This window comes from Fusarium proliferatum (genome assembly GCF_900067095.1).
Source record: "Fusarium proliferatum ET1 genome assembly, contig: FPRO_scaffold005, whole genome shotgun sequence".
Classification (NCBI taxonomy): Eukaryota; Fungi; Ascomycota; class Sordariomycetes; order Hypocreales; family Nectriaceae; genus Fusarium; species Fusarium proliferatum.
Window position 1 is genome coordinate 749,492 of NW_022194794.1, and position 15,153 is coordinate 764,644.

The 15,153-nt window shown below is 49.5% G+C and overlaps 7 protein-coding genes across 7 annotated transcripts; 3 read left to right on the plus strand and 4 right to left on the minus strand.

Moving 5' to 3' along the window:
• Positions 1-19: 19 nt before the first annotated feature.
• FPRO_10513 (uncharacterized protein) lies at positions 20-1,161 on the minus strand (the record flags this gene model as incomplete). The annotated part of the gene is made up of 2 exons (XM_031231486.1): positions 20-919; positions 1,009-1,161. 2 exons carry the CDS (start codon positions 1,159-1,161, stop codon positions 20-22), a joined length of 1,053 nt encoding a protein of 350 aa, XP_031081517.1.
• A 1,250-nt stretch (positions 1,162-2,411) lies between these two features.
• FPRO_10514 (uncharacterized protein) lies at positions 2,412-3,842 on the plus strand (the record flags this gene model as incomplete). The annotated part of the gene is made up of 3 exons (XM_031231487.1): positions 2,412-2,620; positions 2,677-2,818; positions 2,871-3,842. The coding sequence occupies 3 exons, from the start codon at positions 2,412-2,414 to the stop codon at positions 3,840-3,842; spliced, it is 1,323 nt and encodes a 440-aa protein (XP_031081518.1).
• A 299-nt stretch (positions 3,843-4,141) lies between these two features.
• FPRO_10515 (uncharacterized protein) lies at positions 4,142-4,810 on the minus strand (the record flags this gene model as incomplete). The annotated part of the gene is made up of 1 exon (XM_031231488.1): positions 4,142-4,810. One exon carries the CDS (start codon positions 4,808-4,810, stop codon positions 4,142-4,144), a length of 669 nt encoding a protein of 222 aa, XP_031081519.1.
• Positions 4,811-5,873: 1,063 nt separating this feature from the next.
• FPRO_10516 (uncharacterized protein) lies at positions 5,874-8,101 on the plus strand (the record flags this gene model as incomplete). Its single annotated transcript, XM_031231489.1, has 5 exons — positions 5,874-5,927; positions 5,976-6,116; positions 6,166-6,275; positions 6,328-7,385; positions 7,434-8,101. The coding sequence occupies 5 exons, from the start codon at positions 5,874-5,876 to the stop codon at positions 8,099-8,101; spliced, it is 2,031 nt and encodes a 676-aa protein (XP_031081520.1).
• A 380-nt stretch (positions 8,102-8,481) lies between these two features.
• Positions 8,482-9,447, plus strand: FPRO_10517 (related to nucleoside-diphosphate-sugar epimerases; the record flags this gene model as incomplete). The annotated part of the gene is made up of 1 exon (XM_031231490.1): positions 8,482-9,447. One exon carries the CDS (start codon positions 8,482-8,484, stop codon positions 9,445-9,447), a length of 966 nt encoding a protein of 321 aa, XP_031081521.1.
• A 68-nt stretch (positions 9,448-9,515) lies between these two features.
• On the minus strand, positions 9,516-10,943 carry FPRO_10518 (uncharacterized protein; the record flags this gene model as incomplete). Its single annotated transcript, XM_031231491.1, has 5 exons — positions 9,516-9,679; positions 9,730-9,938; positions 9,990-10,450; positions 10,497-10,840; positions 10,889-10,943. The coding sequence occupies 5 exons, from the start codon at positions 10,941-10,943 to the stop codon at positions 9,516-9,518; spliced, it is 1,233 nt and encodes a 410-aa protein (XP_031081522.1).
• A 733-nt stretch (positions 10,944-11,676) lies between these two features.
• FPRO_10519 (uncharacterized protein) lies at positions 11,677-14,193 on the minus strand (the record flags this gene model as incomplete). The annotated part of the gene is made up of 1 exon (XM_031231492.1): positions 11,677-14,193. One exon carries the CDS (start codon positions 14,191-14,193, stop codon positions 11,677-11,679), a length of 2,517 nt encoding a protein of 838 aa, XP_031081523.1.
• Between the last annotated feature and the right edge of the window lie 960 nt (positions 14,194-15,153).

Below are 15,153 nucleotides of genomic sequence, written 5' to 3' on the forward strand. Positions count from 1 at the left end.
GGCATTGGTTCGTCGCCACCTAGAGACTACCTTTGCTGGATGGTCCATCGCCCTTGAACTCGACTGTAAAGAAGGGAAACGTAAGGCCTTCGCTGTTTGCAAATGCAAAGTTTCCATATGTCGCGATCTGCATTTGCTGGCCATGTTCGAAGGCTGAGAAGCGGTACCCGTATAGGAGATCGGGAACAGGGACACTGATTCTCGCGTAGGGATTGGTTATGGGAATAACGGACCTACTTACAAAGACACGATCGCTGCGCTGGATCTTGTCTGTGCTGGAACTCGGGGGGATGATGTTGTTTCGAACAAATTCTTCAACCTTTGGTTCACTTGCCCCTGCCTCCATGGCATAAAGATCATCATTGTCCTGGGGGATAGGCTCAGGGGATGATCGACCTTTCTTGAGAGATTCGACAAGTGCGGAGAGATGAGGGGGGAGTTCAGTTCGGGAGTCGAGTAAGAGGATATTGTTAAGTGCAAGATTGCAATCCCGGTAGAGGGCACTCTCTACAAGTGGCCCGTTGGATCGATTAGCTGTGCCAGTGGCAGTTGGGTAAATAGTCGGTGTCGGGTCAATAGACGGCCCCCCTTCTTTAGAAGTGAATCCAGGAGTCGAGCGCTTGAGGGATGATTTCTGAGAAAACGCTAGGTTAAAGGTGACAGCTCGACCGGTGACGTTTTTTCTACCTCCCATAATGGCTGGAGCAGAATGAGATCTTTCTTGGAGTACGGATTCCGAGTCTTGGTCTAGAATGAAGCAGTCTGAACGTGATATCTTGCGTAGATCTTGAGGATAAATATCTTCGAGCCAGTTGCCGATCTTTTCCAGGTATGAAGGACGAGGCAGAGTCTCCTTTATATACTCCAGAAGAGCAGCAGATGGACGAGTACTCCGAATAGGAGCTGGCTGAAACATGACCTATTAAGACACAAGTCAGCTCATAAAGAAGAGGCTATCATGGTGTTTTGTCGATGATGAGGTCTTGTACGACTTGATGGGATTCTCACATGGTCGTTGATATTGTGAAATCCAATTTCACAGCAAGCTTTCTTCAACTGCTGGGCCTCTGATGGAGAGATTGAGGGAGATCTGCTGGCGGCGCGCTTCCTAGGGTTGACTGGCGGGGCCTGAATAGGCGCTGGTTCTAGCGAACTGTCCATGATGAGGGCCGAGATTGAGAGAAATGCGGTGGTATCGAGAATAGAGGTAGAGGGCCCTTAATATATGGTTCTGAGAGGGCACTACCATGAGTGAAGAAGGATGTTCAAGTCAAGTTTGGCCATTCTGATGAGAGTGGTTCTTTGGGTCGTGACAGGACTGGCCATGCTCGAAGTGAGCGATGAAGCAATGTCAAGACATGCATTTTGGCCACTACAAGGAGAAGGATCTGTAGTATTAGCAGTGATTCAGAGGTAATTTTTGCAAGGTAGTTGAATCAGAACCTGGGGTTAATGCTTCCAGACAATACAAAGTTGTCAGTGATAAAATATCGAGCCACAACACGTTGTATGAACTTAACCATATAAAGTGCCACCTACCGCCTCTGATTCAACAACCTATAAAATCCACACGATAAAACCGTTTCCGCAAAAGCCACATGATTCTCGACGCTCCGTGAAACATGTGAAGAGCATTACAGGCACCGTCCTACCTACATCAGCATCAAAGTGCAGATTGTTTCAGCCAGGTAAACAACGTCAATCCCTGCGGTAGATCCCCCAGATTTGTATCGTAAAAGGTCCGAATGGTTTCGGATACGAGTGAGAAGTGCTAATCTTTGGGACCGTTGATAATAAACACGCGGTTGCATGAGCCTCGGCCGGCCCGTACCGCACTATGACGCCCGCAGCATGAGTTGTTTTAGCGACGTTGCTGCTGGGTCCCACTAATGGTTTGTAGTCATGATGCCTCAATTACAGTTTAAACCGTTGTTTCTGCCATGGGAAAATTGAAGATTCTCGGGATGGACCATGATGGGACTGCATGCTGCTTTTGAAGTCACTCGACTGGATGACATCGCCTGTACTCTGTGGTCTACCATGCCCCTCCAAGACTAAATTATTATTATGTTAAAGAACTCTTCTCTCAAAATTCCTCCCTGTCCTACCTATACTCGGCCGACTTGTCCGGCTTTCGGATCATCAGGTCCATGACAACTGTAATCCCCACTCACAGCCCTAAAACTCGCAAATCGCCCCCCAGTCTCCGCTGTCAGATCCAATCTAACTCCACTGTCGTCATTGTCAGCGACTCCGGCGCTTCCGTCACATTTTCCCCTTCATGCAGTCTCTTTTTTTTCTTCCCTCCCTTCCATTCACTTCCCCTCAAAACAACCACCCACAAACCAGAAAGCAATCCATATCTCCGGGTTATCACATCATATCATACCCTCCGATCTCGCTTGTCCCCCATGGCCTCTACTCTCGAAGCTACCGGCGCTCCAGCCGCTCGCATCACCTCTACTGCTTCCACCATTGCGGACTATGCTTATCCTTATGGCCATCTGGGACACTTGACACAGAAGCAGGAGGAGGCTTTTGTCCAGTTTAAGAAGGTCCTTGAGGAGAGGGGCCTTTTGAAAGTTGGACCTCCACCTTCTCATGATGATCCTTTGATCTTGTAGGTTTTGTAACGGGGCGGTTGATAAGCAGGGTTCTAACGGCTTTTCTTCATAGGCGATACTTGCGCGCGCGAAGATGGAATGTCGAGGATGCGTACCAGCAATTCAAAGAGACAGAGGATTGGCGCAAGGCAAATGACCTGGACGTTTTATACGACACCATTGATCTAAGCGCCTACGATTTCAGCCGTCGCCTGGTTTGTCTGACGGAATCCTCGGGAACGTTAAGCGCTGACTCTGTATCTGCAGTACCCCCAATGGACCGGCCGACGCGACCGTCGCGGAATTCCCCTCTACGTCTTTGAAGTCAAGACCCTCGACTCCAAGACGGTCCACGAGTATGAAAAGGTCGGCGCATCGAGTACTTTTTCCAAAGCCAAGTCCGACGGCAAGACGCCAAACGGCCTGTTGCGCTTATTCGCTCTGTACGAGAACTTGACGCGCTTCAACATGCCGTTCTGCACACAACTCCTCGACCGCGAGCATCCCGAGGTTCCCATCACATTGAGCACAAACATTGTGGATATTTCGGGTGTCGGGTTGAAGCAGTTTTGGAATCTTAAGCAGCATATGCAGGCTGCTTCACAACTAGCTACTGCGCACTACCCCGAGACGTTGGATCGCATATTCGTGATTGGTGCGCCGGCATTTTTCAGCACTGTTTGGGGTTGGATCAAGCGCTGGTTCGATCCTATTACTGTGTCCAAGATTTTCATCCTTGGTCATCATGAGGTGAAGAGTGTGCTGGAGCAGTACATTGAGCCACGAAACATTCCTAAGAAGTATGGCGGTGAGCTTGACTACAAGTTTGGAGAACTCGGTAACCCCGATCCTAACTGGGAGGGTGTCGTTGAGTTTGAGAATGGACACAAGACGTTCCCTAGCGGACCGTTATTGTGGGAGGAAGACACCAACGGAAGACTGGTCTGTATGGCTAAGGGTTCCAAGGACGGCCAACCTCGAAACGAGAGAATCTGCACAATCCCCAAGACTTTCGGTCTTGCCCCCGTGGTAGAGATCTCTAGCGGTGAAACAGCCGTCGAAACACCAGCGGAAACCAACGACTCAGCGGCCCTCAACGGAAACGGCCACCCCGTATCTCCCCAAGGCACACATGACGATGGTGTTCAAACCGATGATGCTCTTTTGAGCGGCGATGTGAACGAGAAGCTGAAGCTGCAGGACGATAAGCCTGTCGCGGCACAGACGGCTACTGCGTGATAGAAGTGTTATATCCTAGAGATGGCGAAGACTGGCATACCCTGGAAGCAAATTTTGGATGAGATGGTTTGAAGAATGACGGGCTGACTGTATTTGTTGAAGTACACGGAGCATATCCCTTTCTGTTTGGCGCATCATGTTTAGAACCTCCCGTTGAAGCGGTGATATGGTTGTGAATATATAATCGTGATTCCCTGTTAATATTGAACAATTGACTTCTTTATTCTATCCTTAAATCCTTGGTCTTCTATGCCCTGTGCCTCTATTACATCCCAACTAGCCGGATGGCGGTTTGACGTCTATTCCATCTCTGGGACCTCTGGTCTTGTAATATATCCCCTTCTATTCCTCCACTGCGTAACCCCCCTCTCAAGCTCCCCCCACGTAACCCCATCTCTAACAAGACACATCGTCACCCCTAAACTTTCCGTATCTCTATTCCTCGGCTCATCGTCAAAGAACAGCATATCCTCATACTTGATCCCCGTCCGCTTCTGCAAGCTCTCAAAATGCTTAATCTTACACCCTGGATAAATCTCAAGCAAACCCTCAAACACATCTAGCGCTTTCTTTGGCTTTCCACCCTCCGGTCCAGTGATATGTAACATCTTTAGCAAATCGCGTGCAAGGCTCGGTGCAGAAGTTCTCGATGCCACGCCGATTTTTATGCCGGCGCGTGGTAAAGCGTGGAGAATGGCGGGGACGTCGCTGAAGAAACCATAGTCTTCGCCGTATCGATCTGTGGCGCTTGTGTGTGAGGAGTTGGGTTTTAGGGGTGGTGTTACGTGGGTGTCGACCCAGAATGGCCAGAGGGTGTAGTCGAGATCGAAGACGATGAGCTTGGGGAGAGGGAGAGAGGGATCGGCGAGGGAGGATGGGAGGGCCGTGGATGATGTTGATGCGGTTGAGATTGTGGAGAGGGTTGAGGTACTCGGCGGGAGCGAGTTCTTGGAGAGTTTCTTTGGCATCTTGAGATTCTTGAGGTGAAGGCCAATGTAGAGAGGGAGTTGAATTGGTGATGGAAGGTTTTGGTGTTGAGAAGTTGGGACTTTTTTGTTATCGCCCCGCGGTGGGGGGATGTGACGTCGCTGACGTGCGTGCTCTGACCAGGCAGCTAATCAACATTGCTACCTATGATCGACGTGTCTGCCTTTTGTATTATTAGAGTGGAATTTGTATCCACTCTTCGCGAAGCCTTGAGTTCAACGGTTAACGTTATGGCTGTTCTTTGTGTAGGTACTTTATCTTTTACACACAACATCAAGCGCAGTGTTATTGCAACAAAGGACTATTGTTAGACTCTAAGCAAGACATTATCCAAATTTAGTCTCTGCCAACTGTCATAATTTATGGTAATTTTGTGATTTCCTCCTTCACTCATCTCCCAAAGATCCCTGGCAATCAGGTCTTTCTCTTTCCAGGTACTTGGTTTAACTGTCTGAGACTATTGTTGGTGATTGGCCATGAGGAAGTGATCTGCATTTCGCCTTTACTTAATTCACCAGAAATAACAGCTTCTGTATCAAATCAGACTAATATTTAAACTACACCGACTAGTATAGCAATGCTTGATGAGTCTCTCAAAATCTCATTACTCAGTCTTAGCCAGTTCAGGTTGAGTGTCAACCTCTAAATTCCTACTTCGGCTACCCCGCACTCTCAGCGATTGCGGGGAGGCAAATTACGGGTCCTCTTCAGCACAATAGCACAATAGCACTCATCTAATTGGCCCGAGGTAATTAGTCCAAGTCGGGGGACATTTCCCCATTTAACTTGCACATTTGCCTGACTCTTTTTAACTTGAAGAACTGAATCTCTTTTTTGCCGAAACGCTGCAATCAATTCCCCCTGGGTATTTAACCCCTGCGATATGCATATGCCGGTGAGCGTATGTCAAAGAGATAAGCGATTTCGTGCTTCTGCGTGTCATTCTTGACGATCTAGAGGTGTTCAGGGGTTGGTCGCGAGGATCGACTCATTCACGCGACACGGTCAATTGAGGGACTCGAGACAGAAACAGAAGGATTCATGATGGCCAAGAGAACGTGGTCGGACTCTGCTGCAGCGACCAGTGCTGATGCGGCGGTATGTCTTGATGTCTTGGGCTGTTATGAGAATTGGCTGACAAGACAGGCCCTGACGCCAGCTCGTCCAAATGGGAATGGGAGGACCGCTTCTCATCGGCAGAGTATCACGGGAATTGTGTCCAATGACGGTACTGTTCCTCAGATCTCACGCAAGATCAAGGCGTGTGCAGCGTGTAGAAAACACAAGGTGAGACCGAGAAGCCGCAAAGTAAGGGTGAGAGTTAATTGTGCGGTAGATCAAATGTTTGATGGATGAAAGTGGCCCGCCATGTCGAAGATGCGCAGAGAGAAATCTAGGCTGTGTCTTGAGCAAAAGTCTCCAAACTATCATGGATGAAAAGTCACAGTAAGCTTTACCCTTCCTCACTCACCATCTCATAAATAACCAATACACCTAGATTCTCCGAATCAGTTGTCCAAGATCTAGAGCAAATGCACAGCGCTCTAAGACAAGTCATGACCAAACTCAACCTTCCTGAACTGCCACCCCTACAAAGCATCAACTCCCGAGAAGAAGGGTCACCACCAAAAGACGACCATGCAAATACGTCACATCATCTCTCAGTATCACAAGAGGAATTCCGCGGTCCTTCATGTGATAACTCACCCAAAGCGACGCCCGAAGATGAGGGCCTTCCTTATGTGCCTATTCACTCACTTTACACCCTCACTAAACTCAGTGCTCTTCGATCACCCGATAATCCTGAAGCTCAGAAGGGAAACGCCATCAACGACTTTATCGCTCGCGGTGCGCTCTCGCTAGCGGATGCAGAAAGTCTCTTTTCTCTGTATCGCGACCGCTTGGATCGGTATATGTACGGCATCGGCTGTCGTTACATGACCCTCGAAGAGCTTCGCCGTAAAAGTCCAATTCTCTCCGCCGCAACACTCACAGTGGCTGCACTGCACGACCCAAAAGCCGACAACATCTACGGAATCTGCAGTGGGGAGTTCCGACGCCTCATGGAAAAGTCAATGTTTGAGCGCCGCATTGATCGTGATTATCTTCGTGCTATGTGTGTTGCTTCATATTGGCTAAGTGACCTCTCTTGGATGCTTTCAGGATATGCTATTCGACGCGCGGCGGAGTGTAATTTGCATAATAGCTATAATCAGGCTATAAAGGAGCAGAGTCAGGAGGCGGCGGATTGCGCGCGGTTGTGGTATATTCTGTATATCTGTGATCAGCACCTTGCGACTCTGTATGGACGGCCTTCGATTGTACAGGAGGATTCGTCGATTCAGGGATGGGAGCAGTTCTTGAAATCGCCGGTTGCGACGGAGGAGGATAAGCGGTTGACGGGCCAGGTTATGCTGGTTAGTATTCTACGAAACATTCGAGAGCTCTTTGGGACGGATAAGGGTGAGCCGATTCCGAGGGTATACTTGAATCATATACTGCAGTTCAGACGGCAGCTGGATGAGTGGTATACTCGATGGATGGGAGAATTACCTGGTAAGTCAACATCAGCGCTCGTGTCCAAATTGTACTAACCTCCCGTAGAGCAATGGACCCAAATCGGCTCGTTCCCTCGAAAAGGAACCATTCTTCACTACAACTTCGCCCAGATCCATCTCTACTCACACATCTTCCGGGGTCTCTCCAACGACGCCCCGATCCCTCACTATTTCCTCGACTGCGCCATGCAAGCCGTCAACGCCGCAACCGCCATCATCGACCTCATAATAACCGACCCAGACGTCGCAGTCGGCATCGTAGGAATGCCCTCGTACATGCTCTCCATGACAGCCTTTGCCTGCATGTTCCTCATAAAAGTCGCAGTCAAGTACGGCAGCGATCTCATCGAGCGCCAGCGCGTCCACGACCTCACGACGAATCTGGTCCGGCAGTTTAGATCGCTCAAGGCTGGGAAGTGGCATCTTGCGAATCTCATGGCGGGCGGGCTGGAGCGCATGACTGCTACGCTTGCGACGCCGGATCTGGGACAGGTGCAGCCTGCGGTGTATAATAATGCGGTTGAGCATGTTGATATGGTGATGCCGGGGAACCAGGTGTACACTGACATGGATGGGGATACGTTCTTTGACTACGATATGAGCTTTGGGCTTTCGCCGGTTTTTAGGTTCGATCCGAGTATGTTTACGGTTGATGCTTCGGGACAGTCGCTCCCGACGTATCCTGAGGCTGATTATGGGATGAGGCCGCAATAGGATGGACAATGGGCGTTTTAATTGGGGATACCTTGTTGTTTGTACGTGATAGGACTTGGGTATGAAGCTGAAGAGATATTCTTATCCGTTGTATGGCTGGAAGATGCTCCGTGATCGGATAACTACCCCGTATCTGAGTGAACCATGACTAGATATGTATCATGTCTGCTCCCTAAAGTACATGATGATCCCCTCCACAGCTTGTCCATCTCGGATTTCGTTCCGTCGACTCCGCATCATCTTCTGCGGGGGACACGGATAACCTCATTCACCCCGCGATAGTGGATCAATCTTATCCGATGAGACAACCATTTAAACACATCAACTCACTCTCACCCATCACTAACACAATCACTAACCTACCTATACCAAACACCAAAATGGCCAATACACAGCATATCCTCATCACAGGCGCCGGTGGCTTCATCGGCCAAGAAATCATAGCTCCTCTTCTCAATTCCTCACCCTCAATCCATCTCACAATAACCGACATCTCTGAACCCCCCGTCCCAGCTCAACACGCCCAACGCATAACTTCTCTCGCCGCAGATCTCACCAACCCTTCTGTCGTCGAGCAGCTCATAACTTCTCAGCCCTTTGAAGCAGTCTATCTCTTCCACGGGCTCATGTCCGGCGGTTCAGAAGCAAATCTCGATCTCGGTCTTAAAGTCAACGTTGATTCAGTCCGCTACGTTCTCGATGCTCTGAGGAAAAAGCTCCCCGGAGTCAAAATTGTGTTCTCGAGTTCCTGTGCTGTTTATGGGCCCGAGGAGGGATATGTCACTGAGAAGACACTACCGCAGCCGAGATCTTCGTATGGTGCGGAGAAGCTCATTGCTGAGTTGTTGGTGAATGACTTTTCGAGAAGGGGTTTGATCGATGGGCGCATCGTGAGATTGCCGACGGTGGTAGTTCGACCTGGAAAGCCCTCCGCCGCAGCGTCGAGTTTCGCCTCAGGTATAGTTCGTGAAAGTCTGCAGGGCATTCCTAACGTCCTCCCCGTGCCGAAGGATATATCGATGTGGATCTGCAGCCCCGCGACTGTGATCAAGAACCTGATCAAGATCAAGGATATACCTGCGGACAAGTTTGGAGAGTCGAGGATTGTAAACCTCCCGGGTATCACTGTTAGTGTACAGGATATCCTCGATGCTGTTGAGAAAGTTGGTGGGAAAGAGGCGGTGGGTTATGTTAAAGAGGAGCAGGATGAGGCGCTGTATAAGATTGTTAAGAGTTGGCCGCCGTGGTTTGATGCGAGCAGGGCCAAGGGGCTTGGGTTGGATGCGGATGGGGAGTTGGTTGATGCTGTCAAGGCTTTTCAGGAGAGATTGAAGGCTTCATCGTAGGATCTTATTATTAAGTGATTCTATCTATAAATGTATAATGGGTATACTGAATATTTCCAACTTATTTCCTATAGCTTTGAAGACCTTACTCTTCGTGATACTGAACTCGGCTCGATACGTCCAGAGGTAACCAAATGATCAACGTCCAGAGTATTAACAAGTTCAGGTGTTGCCTGATCCAAGCTAGTAATACCAGCAAGTCTCATCGAAGTCTCAAGCTCATCTTTGAGAACTAAACAGCATGTTAGTCACTCCCATATAAACACCATTCAGATGACTTACTCTGTGAAAGGTGCTCAACACCCTTTTGACCATATACCAGCGAATACAAGAACGGCCTTGCAATTCCAACAGCTGTAGCCCCTAGGGCAATAGCCTTGAGGATATCAGATCCACGCTCAAAGCCTCCATCGATGAAGATCTCGAGATGTTCAAAAGCTTCAGGGAACCGCTTTCGGACCTCAAGGAGGATGAGAATGGAAGCTTGAGCACTGCAGATCTGTCAGAAACCTTCCGTTTCAAGTGGATGATAGTTAACTTACCCATCAAGAGATCTCCCACCGTGATTACTCAACATAACACCCTCAACACCATACTCGACCGCCAGTTTCACATCCTCCACAGTCTGAACACCCTTCAGCACAATAGGCACAGAGCTCTCCCGTCTTATCCACTCCAAATCCTCCCACGAGAGACTCTTATCGATATATTGCCCCATCAACCGTCCGAGTCCACTGCCTTTGCCATCCTTACTGCTCTCACTACCGCTCATGGCAGATTTTATAACAACAGCTTGGGGTGCTCGTTCATCGGCCTCGCGTTTCCCGGGAACGGGGGCGTCGACAGTCACGAAGATGGCTTTTATACCGAGGGAGCGAGCGCGGCGGAGAAGTTCGACTGTCTTGGGGCGGTGGGAGTTTACGTAGAGTTGGAGGAAGAAGGGATGGCCTTGGGGTGCTGCGCCGATGATGTTGGGGAGAGAGTAAGAAGCGTTACTCGAGATCTACAAGGTTAGCCCGTATCTCATATAATAACAGCTTTTGACATACGATCTCAAAGATTCCTTCACTAGCAGCTGCTCTACTCCAACCAAGCTCACCATCCGGATGCGCCAGCGTCGCCATGGCAGCAGGACACATGATGAATGGCGCCTTGCTCTCGAGACCCAAGATATTTCTCTTGATGCTGACTTCAGCGACATTTCGTAGAATTCTTGGGCGCAGCATGACTCGGCGGATGAGTTCCTTGTTCTTGGAGACTGTGACGAGATCGGTGGCGGCGGAGGAGTAAAAGGCCCATGCTTTTGGTGATAGCGCTTTTTGCGCGGCGAGGGAGAAGTCGTTTGCTGAGAGGATTTGATCGAGGGTTGGGACGGAGGAGGGGAGTTGGATTTCTGGGGATGTCAGTGAGTGTTTGTTGTATGAGAGAGTGAGGTGAGTACCTCGAGGGGGTGGGATATTGGGAGATTCAGACTCCATTGCTGCGAGATCACTCATTATGGCGGTTACAATTGCAATTGGTCACTGAAATAAAGCTGAGTGTTACAGTATACAACTGAGAAAATACTTATATTGTAGTTGTCGGCTCATCATGCGCCGTCTTCTTATATCTTTAGGTAGTATCCGTAGATCATCTTAGTGCAGCATCAGTCCCCGCAATCGGACTCCTCACCTTTCATCATGACCCGTTCTCTCGGGCTATTTTGGCGCGAGTGGCACCGCGGCATCGACACGGTCATGTTGCCGATGGCTCCAGATTTGCCTTGCTCGGTCTTCTCTCCGATGTACCTCAGCTGAGCCAACGAGCACTCACTTACCAAGAAATGGAAGCAAGAGATTTGTATGAGCATACAGAAATTCATATTATCTAACTTTTATCTCATTATTTGTTTGTGGTTTCATCGCGAAGCCGATTGTCGGGGTGCTGAAGTCCAACGAGCTACTGGCACGGCTCTCAATATCTCAGTTCCCCTCTTGATCTGAGACTATGATCTGAACAAGTCATGATGAGAAGATGAAGACCTAAGCCGTACGCAGGCTCAACTCACTAATATTTTTCAGAAAAGCCTTCCTAGCACAACTTGGCCCGACTCACAGTGAGCAAAGCCAACTATAAGCGAAAGCTACGATTGTTCATTCTCCAAGCCTCTCCTTGCTTCACTCGACAAAACCCCATTTCACTCGAAAATGCCTGATATTACAATAAATACTACCCTAATAACACAACCCCCTACTCAATAACAATGTCCTCTCCCAATCTCCTCAGTGGCAACTCCTCCACCATCTTCTCCAACCGTCCACACCTCTTGACAACATCCTTCGCCTCCTCTGGAAATCCCATCCTCATCCTCCCAACCCTCTCCCACACGATCCTGTCCTCCCTCTCCGTCCTCTCAACAACAAGAAGCATAACAAGCGCCTCTTCCACAAACCACAGCACCGTCATCTGTTCACCGCGCGCATGACGCTCAATGTACTCGCGCATTGAACCCGCCCCGCGACTCATCCGTACATCTACGCTGACGCGGTTGAAGATCCATCCGTCGGGGTGAGAACGGGCTTTTACGCGGTCAAGAACAAAAGGGTTGGGGACGTGGATGCCGTAGGGGCGGATGTGAAGATTCGGTGGGGAGGGGGGCATGCCAGTTACAGCGGTCGAGGCGCCAAAGTCATAGGCTACGCTTCCATCGCGGTTGACGAGGACAATGTTGGGTGAGTACGTCCAGCGGATAGAATTAGGATCGTTGCGCGATACGTGCGTGGCGGAGACGTAGTGATGGTGGTTATGCTTGCGTTGGACGGCTTTCGTGTCGGGATCTACCACTGTGATAGAGGAGTAGAGATCAACGGGGCCTTTCCAACCTGCCCAGGTCCAGCTGGGCATGTGAGGGCGTCTCGTGGCGATGACTCCTTCTTTGTGGTGCCAGAAACATGTTGAGAGAGCAAAGATGTCGCGGGTGCGTGGGAGGCCTTGGACCGCTGGACCTTGATCCATTTGCGGTGCCCAGAGGGGAATGCCGAGGATGTTGAACATCTTCCCGCGTCCGACAGTCGTCTCGAGACGTCTTAACATTCCGAGGAACGCATCTAGCGAATCTCGGTCATAAGTCAAGTCTCGTCGTGTGTAGTTTCCGATGTGTTGGTCTGCTTCTCGGAAGATACTAAGCGTGCTTGGATCTTCAGCTTTGCCTGGTAGTCTCTTCCAACGCTCCCAGCTTCCATCAACGAATGAAACGCCGTTGAAGAGACCAGGACGCATAAAGTCACACATCCGCTGCTCCTCCATGTCGTGGTAATACTCAAGCGGTAGGATGAGTGATTCAGGACAGCACATGCCCTCGCACTCCCAGTACATCTGTTGATCCGTAAAGATCAAACGCCGCCTTGCAAGGAGTCCTTCTTGATATGTCCAGCCTCGCTGATACCACGTTGAGTTCTTAATCGCCAACCGTGGATCCTGGAGACTCGATACAAGGGTAATATTGGAGTTGACGAATTCGTACTTTGGCTGAGCCGGTCGTGTTCGTGATCCAACACCAGGAAGACCATAATCCGCATCCTCGCCACAAGCTGCAATGATAGCTAGTATGGCACCTTCAAAGATATCATCCATCCTTGCAATCTGCTGCATCCGCTCTGCCGGTTGAACCTCAGCCATGCATAGACGATCAACCCATAGATATCTGATGCCGAGATCTTTGGTCGCGATGACAGCATCCCATACAACCTTGGGCCATGTTTCCGTCGTTTTATTTCCCCAGACATAACTCAATGCCGCATATCGTTCTGTGATGGAAGCAGTGACCACCTGGGGAGGATTCTTTGCGCAGTCGACGAGCTTGAAACCCGGCATTTCCCGCGTAACGGGTTTTCGGCCACATCGTCCCTGGTGATAGAATTCGCAAAACCGTAGCCAATCCACTCCAATGCTCATATCAATCACACCCTCCAACTCACGACCCCAAATACCACGTTTCTGCCAACCGGCGTTATCGGTCATGGAATTCGCACGTGAATGTTTCCCTTCTGATCTAGCGCTGAGAAGTTCATTTGGTGGCTCAGGCATTGTTCGATAGAGCATACCAGACCCACGGAACCAATCAGCGCTCACATCCCAGCTCAACGCTCCATCACCGCTCTTTTTGGGGACCACGCCTAGATATGCTGGACTGGCGCCTTTGATCTTATTCTTTGCTGAGTGGCCCTGTTCAAACATGCTCTGATTGTCGATGAGGTAGTTTGTATCGCGACTTGAGAAACCAGAGAGATATAGATCGCCTTCTCCCTCGCTGGGAATGTGCACTGAGAGAAAGAGCTTGCAGAGGGGACATTTTGTGATGAAGCGATTCTCTTCAAGCTCCTTTAACCGACCTAGTGAATGCTCCTTGTTCTCAAACGTATCCGCAGATGTCGGATTCAGAGCTCTCATGAAGAAATCATCCATTGTGTCAAACGTAGAGTCGATATCAGCCGCCCAGCCCGCACACGCAGTGCACAGATTAGGGTCTTGCGGCTGTCCTCCCGATCTATCAGAATGCGCTGAAGGACTGCGACTCTTGCGCCAGCTGATCCTCCGAATGAGAGAAGCTCTCCTAGGCTCTCGGTCGTCATCAGCCGGGGGAGGATCCACAGTGAGATGCTGCATCATGTTCTTGAGAGGGTTCCGTGACCGACGCCTCTCAACGCCACCGCCTGGAGAGACGGGAGGGGTGATGGTCAGTGTGCCTGGGTCCAGCATATCCGGCATTGTCACATACAACGATGAGCGAGTGAGATTTGGTGAGATTTGGGTTCGGCTGCCCGAAGATTGAAGTCGTTTTGGCGCCGTTGAAGCTCCGTGAATTCTCGGGGGGAAACCGGGTGTCGTTGACCCCCGTCTCGGCTGCTAGATTCCGGTTCTCCACTCTTGGCGCTGGCGCCAAAGGATAAAAAAAGAATGAAGGGAAAAGGAACAGGGATAGTTCTTATTAGTGGCGTTTAAATAAGGGGAATAAAGCCGCTGAAGAAAAAAAAAGAAAAAAAAAAGGGAGAATCGAGATGTAGAATAAGTTATGAGTAGATGATGAGTACGTAGGCGGTCGCTATAAAAAGATGCAGAGCCGCTGCCAAGTTAAAATATCAGGCGGTTATTTCGAGATCAATACAACACAACCAACAGAAACTAAACTTGTCAAACTCCTTCGGACGCGGCGCAGGTTGGTTCGTGAAGCGGGGCTTGGGGGCCAAGTGATGGAGACAAAGAAGGAGAAGAAATAAACAAGCGGTAAAGAAGAAAGTGAAGAAGAAGAGACTCTTTCAAATATAAGAGAAAAGAGTCGCTGATGGTATATTACTCGCCCCAAATTAGATATTGGCAGAAAAAGCGGCAGCGAGATTCGATCCGAGATGAACACAGCAAGGATCAACTGAGACACCCACATGCAGTTAATTCTCAACCTAGGCGATAATACACACTTAAAGATAAAAGAACTATTTTGCATTTATGAATAAGAGTCTGATTCTTTTGTGAACGAGGCTGGTTATACACAGCCTCACTTGGCTGTGACTTGGCGGGTTGAAAAAGATGCAGAGTGCGGAGATTCACGATGACGTAATTTGATGATTGTGAAACAGCCTCACAATTACTGACGATTGTGCTCTGTATTGGATACACATGTAGGCATGAGTGAGCTGTAAAAAGTGGGTTGTTAGGTAGTTTCAATCCTTT